The sequence below is a fragment of the Oncorhynchus nerka genome, linkage group LG17, assembly GCF_034236695.1.
Source record: "Oncorhynchus nerka isolate Pitt River linkage group LG17, Oner_Uvic_2.0, whole genome shotgun sequence".
In the NCBI taxonomy this organism is placed as follows: domain Eukaryota; kingdom Metazoa; phylum Chordata; class Actinopteri; order Salmoniformes; family Salmonidae; genus Oncorhynchus; species Oncorhynchus nerka.
In genome coordinates this window covers 19,636,474-19,653,701 of record NC_088412.1, presented here as the reverse complement: position 1 = coordinate 19,653,701, position 17,228 = coordinate 19,636,474, and the positions used below count along the sequence as shown (strand labels likewise).

The window sequence follows — 17,228 nt, the reverse complement described above, 5'->3', positions numbered from 1 at the left end:
CAAAGTCAACTTGTTTGTTGTTTAAATTACTAGATAAACATTCATCAAAAATGTACTTTATTGTTACCAAGCCACAGTATACATAAACAAAGCATCCAAAGACTGTCTCCAGTCTCTTTGCATGACACTAGCCATAAAAACACTGCATCAACTCTTTACTACAAAAATACAAACCTTTTCCTATATCTTCTGCACTCATCATCTCTGCAGAGCTGTATTTGTTATTATTATTATTATTATTATTATATGTGTGCTGTATGGCAGGGCACTATAAACTCACTTGAAAAATAAAAGAACAGTACCTCGCTATGTCCTGAGCTAGTATAAACTAAGGGACACAATATTTTCCCTGATACTTGTCAAAAGTCCCTTGTCAATTCAACACAAAACAATATAGATCCTTAAGGGTAGCAGACATCTTCAATTTACCAATCACATAACTTCTCCTCTGGGTTTTTCCTCTAGTGTTTGAACCATTATATAATCTTGTTTGTATTTACACTATTGCAAGAGAGCAATCTCTCTAATGTGGAGGAATGTAATTCCAAACAGTCGTTATGTTCCACAGATTCAACAATGGTCTGTCTGCCTATCACAAATTTGAAACCTTCCCTAATTATGTCATGACGCCATATCCTCTCTTTGTGTATCTCTGTACTGTGTAGTATCATATCCATACCAGCAGCTTCTGGCAGGAGGACACAGAACTGTACAGAACTGTGTACAGCTTTACTTGACTCCATTGTGTCTAGTGTTGTATGTCATAGGTTAAGGCACGGGTTGAGTTTACTCCCTAATGTGTTCTGTTCACCTTGTGATTCTAGAATCTAGTGGATTAATGCAGCGATGCATTTCGCAGAGCAATAGATATTGTAGAACTGCCATTACAGGCAGCTTGAAATTCAGTTATCTAACATATGGCATGATTATAATGATTATAATTAAGTAAGTTAGAACACAGCAGCGAGTGAGGAGGGAAGCCAGTAAAACGCTTGATACAGCGGAAGCATGTTAATTAAGCAATAAGGCCAGAGGGGGTGTGGTATATGGCCAATATACCACGGCTAAGGGATGTTCTTATGCGCAACTCGGAGTGCCTGGATACAGCCCTTAGCTGTGGTATATTGGCCATATACCACAAACCCCAGAGGTGCCTTATTGCTATTATAAACTGGTTACCAACGTAATTAGGGCAGTAAAAATACATGTTTTGTCATCACACCCATGGTATATGGTCTGAAATATCAGCCAATCAGCATTCAGGGCTCGAAACACTCAGTTTCTAATAAACAATATACTGCATCTTTACTGCATTTAGCTGTTCATTGTGGACAAGTTATGAGTGTGTAATGTTATACTATACTGTACATGTATCAGAACAGAGAAGGGATATATAGTAGGGCCACAAAAACAACAAACCGTTTGGCTTGAAGAACATAATGAGGCAGTTCTGGAGCATTTATGTTCTGAATAGTGAAATGACGCCCTAATCATCCCCTTTATTACCTAATCTTCCACCTGAGACCATAGCATAGAAGGAAACCTGCAGTATTGATGTAGGATCTGTGCCACGATAGCTTATTACCAGTCTTAACGCTGATGATTTACTTATGCATGTTCAAGACGAATAATATATCCAGATCATGTTGTTGAGTGAAAATAGTGTCAATAACCCATGAAAGGTTTTGCGTTCAAGTGTTGATATTTGCTATGAGTGCTTTTAGTATCCCTACACCGAAGCACAGCACATAGAGAACATGTTAACTCTCCCTCTCTCTCTCTCTCTCTAGTGTGGGAATTAACCAAAGGAATGTCCCCAGTGGGAATCACGTCTATGGTTGTATCACCAGATACTTAGCTATTCTATTTACATTGCATTTTTCAGCCTAGTTATTCAACGAAACCATTTCTGATATATATATATATATATATATATATATATATATATATATATATATATGCTTTAGTATAAAAATATGATCCAACTCAATTATAAACATTGTCAAATTAGGTAGCGCTTAATCAAAAACATACCTATATTTCTGTACCATTTAAAACATTGAAATGTATTTACCAGACAAAAAGGAATACAAAGCATACCCAATAATAGTTAGTATCTTGCATACCTCTGGTTATAGTTGGGACAAGCGATCACATAATCACTGAATCTATGTACAAAGCATTAATAGAACATGGTGCAGAGAGTGAAGCTAGGTCCATTACACCAATAAAAAACATTGATTTGTGGATTCATGACAATTTGCTACGGTAAGCAAAGAACAAAAAACATTCCCTCGCGGAAAATACACACACGTATTGTATATCCTTTCCATCAGAAAAGTATGCACACAGGAAAGATCATTTCATTCTGTCTTTGAAACATTCTCAACAGTTCTGGGAAGGATTGATGGCTGGTTTGATGAGGCAGCTTTAGTATTTCATCTCTACTAGATAAAACAGACAGGTGTAAATAGTAGCAAAATACCCACTGGACCCTAGTCTATATATATAGAGATGTATATATATATATATATATATATATATATATATATATATATAGAGAGAGAGAGAGAGAGAGAGAGAGAGAGAGAGAGAGAGAGAGAGAGAGAGAGAGAGAGAGAGAGAGAGAGAGAGAGAGAAGGCTGTCTAGTTAATGGCTTAAAATGCTGTAAATCTGCTCTCAATCTGCCTTTGTTAAGGTTTTAATATAGTTTGAAGTCATATTAGCCCTTTTAATACCAGTATACAAAACAAGATGGAGTGCCAAATATTACAGTATATAAAAGAGTCTCATATCATATCTCGTAAGCACACTGTGCTTTAGTGTTGCGTTGTGGGTGCATTTACACAGTGCATCTCTGATTGGTCATTTCCAAATCAGTCTGTTTTGAATGAAATCAAACCACTTACAAACAAATGTCCTGATGGAGCCATGTTCTGAACGGTGGGGGGAACACACTATTACACACTATACACTAAACACATGACACTATTGACATGGTCCTTTGTTTACTTTTGTTTGTGAAAGTATTGAAAATGAAAAATCTTTGAAATCAATTTATAAAATGAATATAATGCACACCAAAGCCTCCATGTTAGAGTTTGGTCTAGATAGGAGAGGAAAATGAGTGGAAGGTCAAGGTATGTGAAAACCATCACATAGTGAATTCTCGATGGAAGTATGACTGATGAGTAACTGACGTTTAAACAACGGAGACCTGTGGCTGCCAATAATGTGTCCCTCCAACTGAGGCTGTGGGTCTTTGCCCAAAAGAGCAAAGGACTAAAAACTCAGTGGGAAATATGGGGAGCACTTTCTGAAACTCTGTAGCCTCATTCATGATAACATTAGCAAATATGCAAATGTTAAATTAACAATTATAGCTAAAGTCATTTTTTCCCCCCCAGAGGAATCCACATTTCTTAGACATGATAAGTTATAGCCTAAGCAGGAGCAAGAGCTTAGAAACACACAGGAGAGGTTTCCCCAAATGAATTAAGCAATATGTTACATTTACTTGTACTGTGAGTTGGATTTTGAGCCGCTGCAGCCACATCCGAGGGACAGTAACCTGGTACAGTGTTAGGAAACTGAATATAGGAGAGACACACACACCGGCAGTGACAGAGACCGACACTCATGAGGACCTTATTGACCATGCAATCCCATAACCTCACTGGGGGAGAACATCCAATCGCTAAAAAGCTGCCTTACAGTGAGACAGACACAGTCACTCACATCTGAAGTCTGTATTCGGCATTGAAGTCGCTTGGGTGTCTTTACTGCAAAATAGGTGTGCAACATTATCATTCTTTTCTCTCACTCTGAAGTTCGTTACAAAATGACATGGTTATAAAGATACTGCTGGAGTGGTGATTCTGTCGATACGTCCTGCTGTTCATCACTCAAGGGCCTGATTAGGTCAGAGATGTGTGTACCGTATAGGAAAGGGATGCCCTGTAGCAGGGACTCTTGTGGCTATAGTCTGACTGAATCATATGCTGCATTTAGACAGGCAGCCCAATTCTGATCTTTTTCCCACTAATTGGTCTTTTGACCAGTCACATCAGATCTTTTCATATCAGATCTTTTTCAGAGCTGATCTGATTGGTCAAAAGACCAATTAGTGAAAGAAATATCAGAATTGGGCTGCCTGTCTAAACACAGCCACTGTTATCTAAACAAGCAATTGATTATTTGATCCGTGTACTTATTTCTGACGTTGGACAAAGGTGTCTAAACCCAGCCCAATACATGTTCTCTAGTTAGGACACTAACACTAACTCTAGTTGGAACAGGACACTCAGTTCAGCTTCACATTGCCCATCCACACAGGTAATATGGCCATATAGGTCCCTGTGGGGGTAGTGGACCCCACTACAGTTGCCCAGAATATAGTCCTATTGTCCTGACCGGTCCTGTCTGAAAGACGAGCAACCCTGCATCTGGGGGTCCAGTGGTTCAATCCTTTCATGGTGGGACTATTCAGAGAGACTGTTCACGCATGTGTCCCCAAAATGGAGGTCAACCTCCTTTCTAGACTCAGTACATGTCCCCAAGATGGAGGGTGAGGTGGGTGTGTGACACAGCCCCCACCCTCCTTTCTGGGCTCAGTGTCTCAGTACATGTCTCTGTAGATCTCCTGCAGCAAGGGGTGGAGTGACATGTCCTCTGTTTTCTTGATCTCCTGGACCAACTGAGCGTGCTCGGTGACCAGCTGCCGGAGGTCGGACAGTTTCTGCAGCAGCTTGGGGAAGAGGAAGGTATCGTCTGGGTGGTTGGCCAGCAGGTGGAGCCGCAGTACCTGAACAATGTTCTCCTGCATGCGCTCAATGTGGCCAACGTTCACCAGGCCGGGACGGTCTGAGGGAGAGGAAAGAGGACAGCAAAATTAGAGAAAGAAGGTGGATTATGCCAATCCAAGAAGAGACATTATGATTGGCATAGAGCTGAAGAGCAAATCCATCAAGAAGATAAGTAATAACACGAGTAATTAACTACCAATTAGTGGCAACTACCAATTAGTGTACCAATTAGTGGTCATTAACCCCGGATCCCAGCCTCTACCTCTCTCTCTCTTACCTCCACAGCAGATGATGGCGGCCACAAACAGGGCCAGGTCACTGTCATCCAGCTCCAGCCCGTTGAACTTCATGGCGAACTGGAACTTGGGTTCCATCATGTCGCTGAAGGGCCTCCTCAGACTCTTGAGAAACTCCCTGGTGATGAAGCCCGATCCGTAGGCCACCAGGAGGCCATCCTTGTTCATACATGAGGCCAGCAGGGCGAACAGCGCCTCATACACTCCATACTTCAGCAGAGTCACCTGGTCGTTCAGGTCCAGGCTGGAGAAGCCGGGGACAGACTTGGCGAACTCAGTCAGCTCTGTGACCGTCTCCACGGAGGTGCACTGGCAGCAGTGGAAGATGCGGACCTCAGCCTCCTTCTCCAGCAGATGGCCCCCAGCCGTGCCCACCATCTTGGCAACGAGGGTCTGCTCTGCCAGCTGGAGGGTATCCATGTCGTGGATGACAAATGGCTGCAGGGGCATGAAGGGAGACAGGGTGGTGAGGAGACATACATTTTGATTGAGCTAAAGCACGGATCTTCCACGCTCCGGTTTGAATCTTGGCCATAGTCTGTAGTCATGTGTAATGAATGCCCATTATGTAGCAACGTTGGTAGATAGGAATGACCCTATTTCAAACACTTGCCCCTAGAAAGGTTACTGTTGGACTAGTAACCGGAAGGTTGCAAGTTCAAACCCCCGAGCTGACAAGGTACAAATCTGTCGTTCTGCCCCTGAACAGGCAGTTAACCCACTGTTCCTAGGCCGTCATTGAAAATTCGAATTTGTTCTTAACTGACTTGCCTAGTTAAATAAAGGTAAAATAAATCCTCAACAAGCACTGCAAAGACACCAACTCAACATGATTCCAACAGGAAATACACAAGGACTGTGTTTACTGAAATAAACTCAACAGTTATCTAACTCTACTTGCAACGGGTTCAAAAAGAACACGTTTGTTTTTAGATTGTAAGGCTGCTAAACAACTGTCTCTGGGTCACTGTTTTGGTGGGGCTGTTTTTGGAAGTAGGCTACACTACCAGAGATGCAGTGGTGAAAGTTCCCACAAGACGCCAATCCAGCACCTGCTCCTGTATATCAAACCCAGAGCTCTGATACGTTAATGCTGAGCAAACGATAAACTACATGCTACACACAGTTTACTCAACTCACAATATGATACGCTCCCAACATTTGACTGGCAATGCCAAAATAGTATTGTTGATGGTGGCAACTGGGTGGAAGGCGGAGCAGCTTGATCAAACACAGAAGAAGGGTTCCATCTGTGCATATTGTATGCAGAAGCACTACACTGGAAATAGAATGACAAAATATTCAACATATAATTGTAAGGCAACCAGCTGCAATAGGATTGTGTTTGCTCAACATTTGGGAATATTGCTGAACCAATATACAGTTGAGTGAACAAACCTTAACACATTAGCTCCAATTCTTTGCCCATTTGAAGTCCACTCAACTCACAGAATAATGCCGATTAAACCATTGATTAAGTTTCCTTTTTTTTTTTTTTTTTTTTTTTTACAGTGTACTGGAGAGTGTTTGGGTAAATTGAGAATTTTTTTACATTCAGCATCACTCCGTCAAGGAAAATATAGTATGTTATACTATAGTATAACATATATATAGTATACTATATATAGTATGCCTAGCGTCGTCTGGGTTAGGGAGGGCTTGGTCGGTAGGGATGTCCTTGTCTCATCGCGCACCAGCGACTCCTGTGGCGGGCCGGGCACAGTGCGCGCTAACCAAGGTTGCCAGGTGCACAGTGTTTCCTCCGACACATTGGTGCGGCTGGTTTCCGGGTTGGATGCGCGCTGTGTTAAGAAGCAGTGCGGCTAGGTTGGGTTGTGTATCGGAGGACGTATGACTTTCAACCTTCCTCTCTCCCGAGCCCCGTACGGGAGTTGTAGCGATGAGATAAGATTGTAGCTACTACAACAATTGGACACCACGAAATTGGGGAGAAAAAGGGGTAAAAAAAAAAGAAAAGAAAAAGAGATATATACACTGAGTGTACAAAGCTAAAAGATTTCCATGACAAAACCTTATTGATGTAACTTGTTAAATCCACTTCAATTAGTGTAGATGAAGGGGAGGAGACAGGTTAAAGAAGGATTTTTAAGCCTTGAGAGAATTGAGACATGGATTGGATGTGCCATTCAGAAGATGCAAGTTCAAGACAAAATACTTAAGTGGCTTTGAACGGGGTATGGTAGTATGTGCCAGGCACACCGGTGTGTGTGTGTCGAGAACTTCAACACTGCTGGGTTTTTCACGCTCAACAGTTTCCTGTGTGTATCAAGAACGGCCCACCACCCGGACAACCAGCCAACTTGACACAACTGTGGGAAGCATCGAAGTCAACATGGGCCAGCATCCTTGTGGAACGCTTTCAACACCTTGTAGAGTCCATACCTCGACGAATTGAGGCTGTTCTGTGGGCAAAAGGGGTGTAACAAACAAACACTTTGTACTTTTTAATGACACTTTTAACATAGGCCAGGCCCTGTTGTTACCTGATATCCCTGCAATAATTGGTAAGAAAACACTTTAATTTGCTTAACTTGCCATTGGTTCCAACATTGGCAAAATTTTCTCCATGGCCATTGGCTCAACTTACCCCAAGGCAAACCTTTTGACTATATTAGCTCACACAGCTACAAGGATGCACTTTCATGCTAGGTTTAGGACCTCATATGGTAGCCTATAAAGACCCCAATGTATAGAACAATCTTCAAATGATCTACTTTGGTTTAGATCACCAACAACTGAATTTGGCTCTGCCCGGAGTATCCCTAAAGTACCCTTCATGTGCATTTTACCAGTAGGTCTATGGTCTCATGAGTTTTCTCAAGTACCCCCAGCTGATAGGCCAAGTACCCCCAGGTCCTAGTACCCCTGGTTGGGAACCACTGGTTTAGATACAAACATCATAAAACCTCTAACACAATAAATGCATTTGACTTGGCGAAAATCTGTTTTTTTGGAACTAACTTTCATATCACTTTTTCAATGTGGTTTCTTCCCCCACAGACTCCATGAAATTATGACCTATTCCTAAATATTTGGTCACATGATTCATTTTGTGTACAGTGCATTTGGACCCCTTCCCTTTTTCCAAATGTTGTTACAGCCTTATTCTAAAATTAATTAAATAAAAAATGTCCCTCATCAATCTACACACAATACCCCATAATGACAAAGCAGTTAAACATTTTTTTTGCAAATGTATTAAATATTCAAAACAGAAATACCTTATTTACATAATTATTCAGACCCTTTGCTATGAGACTCGAAATTGAGCTCAGGTGCATCCATGTTTCCATTGATCATCCTTGAGATGTTTCTACAACGTGATTAGGTCCACCTGTGGTAAATTCAATTGATTGGACATGATTTGGAAAGGCACACACCTGTCTGTATAAGGTCCCACAGTTGACAATGCATGTCAGAGCAAAAACCAAGCCATGAGGTCTAAGGAATCGTCCTTAGAGCTCTGAGACAGATCTGGGGAAGGGTACCAAAACATTTCTGCAGCATTGAAGGTTCCCAAGAACACTGTGGCAACTATACTATTCTTAAATGGAAGTTTTGAAACACCAAGACTATTCCTAGAGCTGGCCACCCGCCAAACTGAGCAATCGGAGGAGATGCGCCTTGGTCAAGGAGGTGACCAACAACCCTATGGTCACTCTGACAGAGCTCCAGAGTTCCTCTGTGGAGATGGGAGAACTTTCCAGAAGGACAACCATCTCTGCAGCACTCCACCAATCAGGCCTTTATGGTAGAGTGGCCAGACGGAAGCCACACACATGACAGCCTGCTTTGAGTTTTGCAAAAGGCACCTAAAGGACTCCCAGATCATGAGAAACAAGATTCTCTGGTCTGATGAAACCAAGATTGAACTATTTGTCCTAAATGCCTAGCGTCACATCTGGAGGAAACCTGGCACCATCCCTACGGTGAAGCATGGTGGTAGCATCATCATGCTGTGGGTATGTTTTTCAGCAGCAGGGACTGGGAGACTAGTCAGTCGAGATTCTTGATGAAAATCTTCTCCAAAGCGCTCAGGACCTCAGACTGGGGCGAAGGTTCACCTTGCAACAGGACAATGACCGTCAACATACAGCCAAGACAACGCAGGAGTCTCTAAATGTCCTGAATAAATGGGTCTGAATCCTTTATAAATGCACTGTATGGCTTCCTACAAACAAGGGTGGCTCAACTTATCCCTTGAGCTCAACTTAACCCACTCTCCCCTCAAGGCATTGCTAAAAGGCTATGCTAAAGGCTATGCTAAAGCTAAACTGAGTGTCTATCCATACAGTGTAGTTGGTCCACAGTTTCTGCTCACCGTTTACAACACTGTGATACCATGAGCTCATTGGGAAACCTGGAGAAGATCAAACTGCTAGGACTGAATCACTTCTAACAACTGGACTAGACTATCATTAACTCTAGTAACTAGTAACTGGACTAGACTACTGAACTCTGAGTGGATACTCAATGGATAATGCCAGAGAAGCCGGTGTTTGCAAGATATATTGGCACACCTGCAAACAGTGGCAGCTCTGCTTCTAGCTCCTAAGCAACTTTGCTGTATTTAGTTTTTTTGGTGTGTTATTTCTTACATTATTAGCCCAGAACGTAAAAAAAAATATATATATTATATACAGCCGGATATAACTTTTGGATATCAGAGCGGTGGTAACTCACCAGCATTACGGCCAGGAATACGACTTTCCTGAATTGGATCCTTTACTTGTATCCCCCAGGGCAATTTAATTTATCCCAGAGGCTGATGTGGCCAAGACGTGGCCGGAAGAAAAGAGGTATTCGGAGTGCGACTCAGGAGGAGGGCACACCATCCACCGCTTCCGAGTGTATTACTCGCTAATGTTCAGTCTCTGGACAATTAAGTCGACGAGATCAGGGCAAGGATCTCCTTCCAGAGAGACATAAGGGACTGTAACATACTCTGTTTCAGGGAATCACGTCTCTCGGGATATACTGTTCCCGTCCATGCAGACAGGAGTAAAGAACTTTCTGGGAAGAAAGTATGTTTCATGGTTAACTACTCATGGTGTGATAACATACAGAAACTGTATATTCCCACTCAAGCCGATACCACAACAGCCCTCAAGGACCTACACTGGACTTTATGGATTATAACCAAGAAAATTTAAAGAAACCGCTATGGAAGTTCTATCAACACATTGGCTGTAGTACTCGCTTAGGAAAAACACTAGACCAGTTCTACTCGCCTTTTCGAGATGCCTACCTTCGGCAAATCAGATCACTGCTCCATTTTGCTCCTCCCTTCCTATAGGCAGAAACTCAAACAGGAAGTACCTGTGCTAAGGACTATTCAACGCTGGTCTGACCAATCAGAATCCATGCTTCAAGATTGATCACAAGGACTCTGATATGTTCTGGGTAGCCTATGAGAATAACATTGACGTTTACACGGACACAGTGACAGAGTTCATCAGGAAGTGTATAGGGGATGATGTTCCTTAAGGTGACTATTAAAACCTACCCAAACCAGAAATGGATAGATGGCAGCATTCACGCAAAACTGAAAGGGCAAAAAACTGCATTTAACCATGGCAAGGTGACTAGGAATATGGTTGGATACAAACAGTGTAGTTATTCCCTCCGTAAGGCAATCAAACAGGCAAAACGTCAGTACAGAGACTGAACTAACACTCACTTCTGTCATCATGAAGTGCTTTGAGAGGTTAAGGATCATATCACCTCCACTTTACCTGACACCCTAGACCTACTTCCATTCATTTGCTTACCGCCCCAATAGATCCACAGATGATGCAATCACCATCACACTGCATACTGCCCTATCCCATCTGGACAAGAGGAATACCTACATCAGAATGCTGTTCATTGACTATAGCTTAGCCTTCAACACCATAGTACCCTCCAAGCTCATCATTAAGCTCGGGACCCTGGGTTTGAACCCCACCCTGTGCAACTGGGTCCTGGAGTTCCTGATGGGCCACCCCCAGGTGGTGAAGGTTGGAAACAACACCTCCACTTCACTTATCCTCAACACAGGGGTTCGTACTCAGCCCCCTCCTGTACTCCCTGTTCCCCCATGACTGTGTGGCCATGCACACCTCCAACTCAATCATCAAGTTTGCAAATTACACTGATTACCAACATTGACAAGGCAGCCTACAGGGAGGAGGTGAGGGCCCTGGCAGAGTGATGCCAGGAAAATAACCTCTCCCTCAACATCAACAACATGAAGAAGCTGACCGTGGACTTCAGAAAACAGCAGAAGGAGCACGCCCCTATCCACATCGACAGGACCGCAGTGGAGAAGGGGGGAAAGCTTCAAGTTCTTCGGCGTACACATCACGGACAAACTGAAATGGTCCACCCACACAGACAGTGTGGTGAAGAAGGCGCAACAACGCCTCTTCAACCTCAGGAGGCTGAAGAAATTTGTCTTGGCCCCTAGGACCCTCAGAAACTTTTACAAATGCACAATTGAGAGTATCCTGTTTGGCTGTATCACCGACTGCACCGCCCGAAACCACAGGGTTCTCCAGAGGGTGGTGCTGTTTGCCCAACGCATCACTGGGGGCACACTACCTGCCCTTCAGGACACCTACAGCACCCGATGTCACAGGAAGTCCAAAAAGATCATCAAGGACATCAACCATCCGAGCTATCATCCAGAAGGCGAGGTCAGTACAGGTGCATCAAAGCTGGGACCGAGAGACTGAAAAACTGCCTTTCTCTTAAGGCCATCAGACTGTTGAATAGCCATCACTAGCCGGCTACCACCTGGTTACTCAACCCTGCACCTTAGAGGCTGCTTCCCTATATACATAGACATGGAATCACTGGCCACTAGTCACTTTAATAATGTTTACAAACTGCGTTACTGATCTCATATGTATATACTGTATTCTATTCTAATGTATTTTAGCCATTTATTTGATTTGATTTTCGGTTGCCAGAGACGCGACCCAGTCATTGTCTTTTTGTTCTGTATCTATGGACATGACCGATTAGTTCGTTCTAAATGCTCCATTGCCATACTGGCTGCCAACGTTCTTATCCCTTGCTTGCTACCGTAGCTCGCCAACTACGGCTAACTTCCAGTCACGCCAAACAGTGCAGCCAGAATAACAACAGTAGCTGCATTTGCGTTTGTTTAAGCTGTTTTGTAGTGACATTTTATTTGGATACATCCATAACAATGAGGCGCGATTTCGCCTGGCATAAAAAATGTGCTCTCTTGTCAGGACACAGTAGTTCAGAGGAGCTAGCCAACAACACAGCCAACACAATCACTTCAAACTTAAACTGGAAAGACTGCAAACTAGCTACACTTTGTTTATTTTGAGCTTTTTTCAATATACATTTCTTTGTACATGCAGTTGAAGTCGGAAGTTTACATACACCTTAGCCAAATATATTTAAACTCAGTTTTTCACAATTCCTGACATTTAATCAGAGTAAAAATTCCCTGTTTTAGGTCAGTTAGGATCACCACGTTGTTTTAAGAATGTGAAATGTCAGATTAATAGTAGACAGAATTATTTATTTCAGCTTTTATTTCTTTCATCACATTCCCAGTGGGGCAGAAGTTTACATACACTCAAATTAGTATTTGGTAGCATTGCCTTTAAATTGTTTACCCTTGGGTCATACGTTTTGGGTAGCCTTCCAGAAGCTTCCCACAATAATTTGGGTGAATTTTGGCCCATTCCTTCTGACAGACCTGGTGTAACTGAGTCAGGTTTGTAGGCCTCATTGCTCGCACACGCTTTTCCAGTTCTGCCCACAAATTATCTATAGGATTGAGGTCAGGGCTTTGTGATGGCCACTCCAATACCTTGACTTTGTTGTTCTTAAGCCATTTTGCCACAACTTTGGAAGTATGCTTGGGGTCATTGTCCATTTGGAAGACCCATTTGCAACCAAGTTTTAACTTCCTGACTGATGTCTTGAGATGTTGTTTCAATATATCCACATCATTTTGCCTCCTCATGATGCCATCTATTTTGTGAAGTGCACCAGTCCCTCCTGCAGCAAAGCACCCCCACAGCTGCCACCCCTGTGCTTCATGGGTGGGATGGTGTTCTTCGGCTTGCAAGCCTCTCCCTTTTCCTCCAAACATAACGATGGTCATTATGGCCAAACATTTATATTTTTGTTTCATCAGACCAGAGGACATTTCTCCAAAAGTACGATCTTTGTCCTCATGTGCAGTTGCAAACTGTAGTCTGGCTTTTTGAAGGCGGTTTTTGAGCAGTGGCTTCTTCCTTGCTGAGCCGCCTTTCAGGTGATGTCGATATAGGACTCGTTTTACTGTGGATATAGATACTTTTGAACCTGTTTCCTCCAGCATCTTCACAAGGTCCTTTGCTGTTGTTCTGGGATTGATTTGCACTTTTCGCACAAAAGTACATTCATCTCTAGGAGACAGAACGTGTCTCCTTCCTGAGCAGTATGATGGCTGCATGGTCCCATGGTGTTTATACTTGTGTACTATTGTTTGTACAGATGAATGTGGTACCTTCAGCGCTTGGAAATTGTTCCCAAGGATGAACCAGACTTGTGGAAGTCTACAATTTTATTTCTGAGGTCTTGGCTGATTTCTTTTGATTTTCCCATGATGTCAAGCAAAGAGGCACTGAGTTTGAAGGTAGGCCTTGAAATACATCTACAGGTACACCTCCAATTGACTCAAATGATGTCAATTCGCCTATCAGAAGCTTCTAAAGCCATGACATCACATTTTTCCAAGCTGTTTAAAGCCACAGTCAACTTAGTGTATGTTTTCTTCTGACCCAATGGAATTGTGATACAGTGAAATAATATGTCTGTAAACAATTGTTGGAAATATTACTTGTGTCATGCACAAAGTAGATTTCCTAACAGTAGATGTCCTAACCTAATTTGTGGAATGGTTGAAAAACAAGTTTTAATGACTCCAACCTAAGTGTATGTAAACTTCCGACTTCAACTGTATCCATAAAAACTATGCCAGCTGATTGATGATTTCGACTGGCTGAGAAACGCTGCCTGCCTGTCTGTCTTGTCCCGTCAAAAGACAAGCTCATTACTATGGGAGATCGAATTTGAGATTGAATTTGAATATTGAAACAATGTTGCAAATGTAACAGAGACAGACAGCAAGGTTTATACAAATATCCACTGTTGAAAACTAAATGTTAGTCTAAAAGAAATATGAGATAATGTCTAGATTACTTTTATAGTGGAGATCAAGTACATAAATAGTCTGGCTGGGCTGATGAGACAGTGGATTGCGCAGTAAGATGGAACAGAGTAAATAGGCATTTTAACATCATATATCTTAACTTGTGGAATAGACACCGGCTGGAATGCGGTTTTAACCAATCAGCATTTAGGATAAGAACCACCCGTTGTATAAAGAGAACTAAAGACTCACCACTGAACAGAGAACTACAGACTCACCACTGAACAGAGAACTACAGACTCACCACTGAACAGAGAACTACAGCCTAACCACTGAACCGAATAACTCAGATTCACCACTGAACAGAGAACTACAGCCTAACCACTGAACCGAAGAACTCAGATTCACCACTGAACAGAGGAACTACAGACTCACCACTGAATAGAAGAACTACAGACTCACCACTGAACAGAAGAACTAAAGACTCACCACTTTTTTTCCACCTTTATTTAACCAGGTAGGCCAGTTGAGAACAAGTTCTCATTTACAACTGTGACCTGGCCAAGATAAAGCAAAGCAGTGCGACAAAACAAACAACACAGTTACACATAAACAAATGTACAGTCAATAGCATAATAGAACAATCTATGTACAGTGTGTGCAAATGTAGGCAGGGATAGCCAGGTGGAAAGCATTGCCAGCCATAGGAAAATGCTTATTGAAACTATCGATTATCGTAGATTTATCGGTGGTGACAGTGTTTCCTATCCTCAGTGCAGTGGGCAGCTGGGAGGAGGTGCTCTTATTCTCCATGGACTTTACAGTGTTCCAAAACTTTTTGGAATTAGTGCTATAGGATGCACATTTCTGTTTGAAAAAGCTAGTCTTAGCTTTCCTAACTGACTGAGTATATTGGTTGCTGACTTCCCTGAAAAGTTGCATATCACAGGGGCTATTTGTTGCTAATGCAGAACGCCACAGGATGTTTTTGTGCTGGTCAAGGGCAGTCAGGTCTGGGGTGAACCATGTCTGTTCTTAGTTCTACATTTTTTGAATGGGGCATGCTTATTTAAGATGGTGAGGAAAGCACTTTTGAAGAGCAACCAGGCATCTTCTACTGATGGGATGAGGTCAATATCCTTCCAGGATACCCGGGCCAAGTCGATTAGAAAGGCCTGGTCGCTGTGTTTTAGGTTTTAGGGTGTGTTTAAAGGGAGCGTTTGACAGTGATGAGGGGTGGTAGTTTGACCGCGGACCCATTACGCATGCAGGCAATGAGGCAGTGATCGCTGAGATCCTGGTTGAAGAAAGCAGAGGTGTATTTAGAGGGCAAGTTGGTCAGGATGATATCTAAGAGGATGCCCATGGTTACGGATTTAGGGTTGTACCTGGTAGGTTGCTTGATAATTTGTGTGAGATTGAGGACATCTAGTTTGGATTGTAGGACGGCCTGGGTGTTAAGCATGTCCCAATTTAGGTCACCTAACAGTATGGATTTTTAAAAGTAGAAGCTTGAATTGTTTGGGCACAGACCTGGATAGTATGACAAAACTCTGCAGGCTATCTCTGCTGTAGATTGCAACTCCTCCCCCTTTAGCAGTTCTATCTTGTCGGAAAATGTTATAGTTAGGGATGGGATTTTTTTTTTTTCAGGATTTTTGATGGCCTTCCTAAGCCAGGATTCAGACACGGCTAGGACATCCGGGTTGGCAGAGTGTGATAAAGTAGTGAACAAAACTAATTTAGGGAGAAGGCTTCTAATGTTAACATGCATGAAACTGAACCACTGAACAGAGGAACTACAGACTCACCACTGAACATAGGAACTACAGTAACAGTTTGGTCTGTGTTACATGTGGATGTGTATTTCAACTGACCTGTGACCACTGACCGCTTACTGACTGAATCCTTTCTGACATCTTCTTTCTGACCCTTGCCACACCTACACCCACCGATGATGGAATTCACCAACTTACCAGAAACATAACACTTATCCCACCCATATAGTCTACTCTTGGAGTCCACAGATCTAAGGGCATAATCTTTAAAGCAAGATGGAAGGAGTTTTTCCCCAAATACTGTTAATAATGGTCCTTTATGAGTCAGGGTCATACAGAGTGTCTCTTCATAAAGTATATTCAGACAGATGTGTCCTAGAAATGTATTTCTGTCGTTGCATGATTCTTTGGCTCCTATTGCGTAGTTGTTGCCAGGTTATATTGACACATAAGGACTGTTTGATTGCCCATTTCATCACATTTAAACTGGATCCAAATGCAGCCTACACACTCCAAAGGGAATCATTCAAAATATAATATTGGACCCTTCTGGTTGCACAAAAAAAGACATGGTGTAATCATTAGGGTTGGAACAAATAGTATGGCATTTCCAATATTTGAATTATTCCCTTTGGACAGTGAGTTTCAGTTTGGTCCAACATGCTCGCATGCATGCAAGCAAGCCCCCACCCCCCGCACTTCCACACACTGCTCTTACTGGAGTGCTGGTCTTTCCGGTGAGGATGGTGCGGGCTTTGGCCTTGTTCATGTTGAAGTTTTTGAGGTAGGCCTCATAGATGTGCCTAGCCAGGGTCTTCTGGTCGGCTTGCTCAGGGTCCTCCACCTCCATGTCCCCCGTCTGGATCTCTGCCTTCAGCTTCAGCTTCTCTGACTGGGGCATCCGACCAAAACGGATCGCTAAACAGAGAGCACAGAGGAAATTGCACAGAGGAGAGGAAGAAAACACATTAGGTGCAGCATGGCAGTGACGTGTCATTTTTATTGAATTAAACTGCAACGGACAAAGATGTATCTGTTTTGCTGAGACAGATATGCAGACGCATGCCAATTGTACGGTATATTGTTTATTAAATCAACATAAGAAAGATATGGAGGTTCAAGACAATTGAGTACTGTTTGCCAAATCATGAACACTGTTGTTTT

At 42.6% G+C, this 17,228-nt stretch overlaps 1 protein-coding gene across 2 annotated transcripts in view; it reads right to left on the bottom strand.

The window, feature by feature from the left end:
* Window positions 1-40: 40 nt before the first annotated feature.
* The window catches only part of LOC115144848 (peroxisome proliferator-activated receptor alpha-like), a 71,918-nt gene continuing 54,730 nt past the window's right edge, over window positions 41-17,228 (bottom strand). For both annotated transcript variants that reach the window (XM_029685946.2, XM_029685947.2), the window contains exons 5-7: window positions 16,783-16,982; window positions 5,084-5,540; window positions 41-4,864 (exon numbers count right to left, since the gene is read on the bottom strand). In XM_029685946.2, coding sequence (XP_029541806.1) covers window positions 4,620-4,864; window positions 5,084-5,540; window positions 16,783-16,982 — 902 coding nt within the window. In that variant the 3' untranslated portion in view covers window positions 41-4,619. The remainder of the gene's footprint in view (window positions 4,865-5,083; window positions 5,541-16,782; window positions 16,983-17,228) is intronic.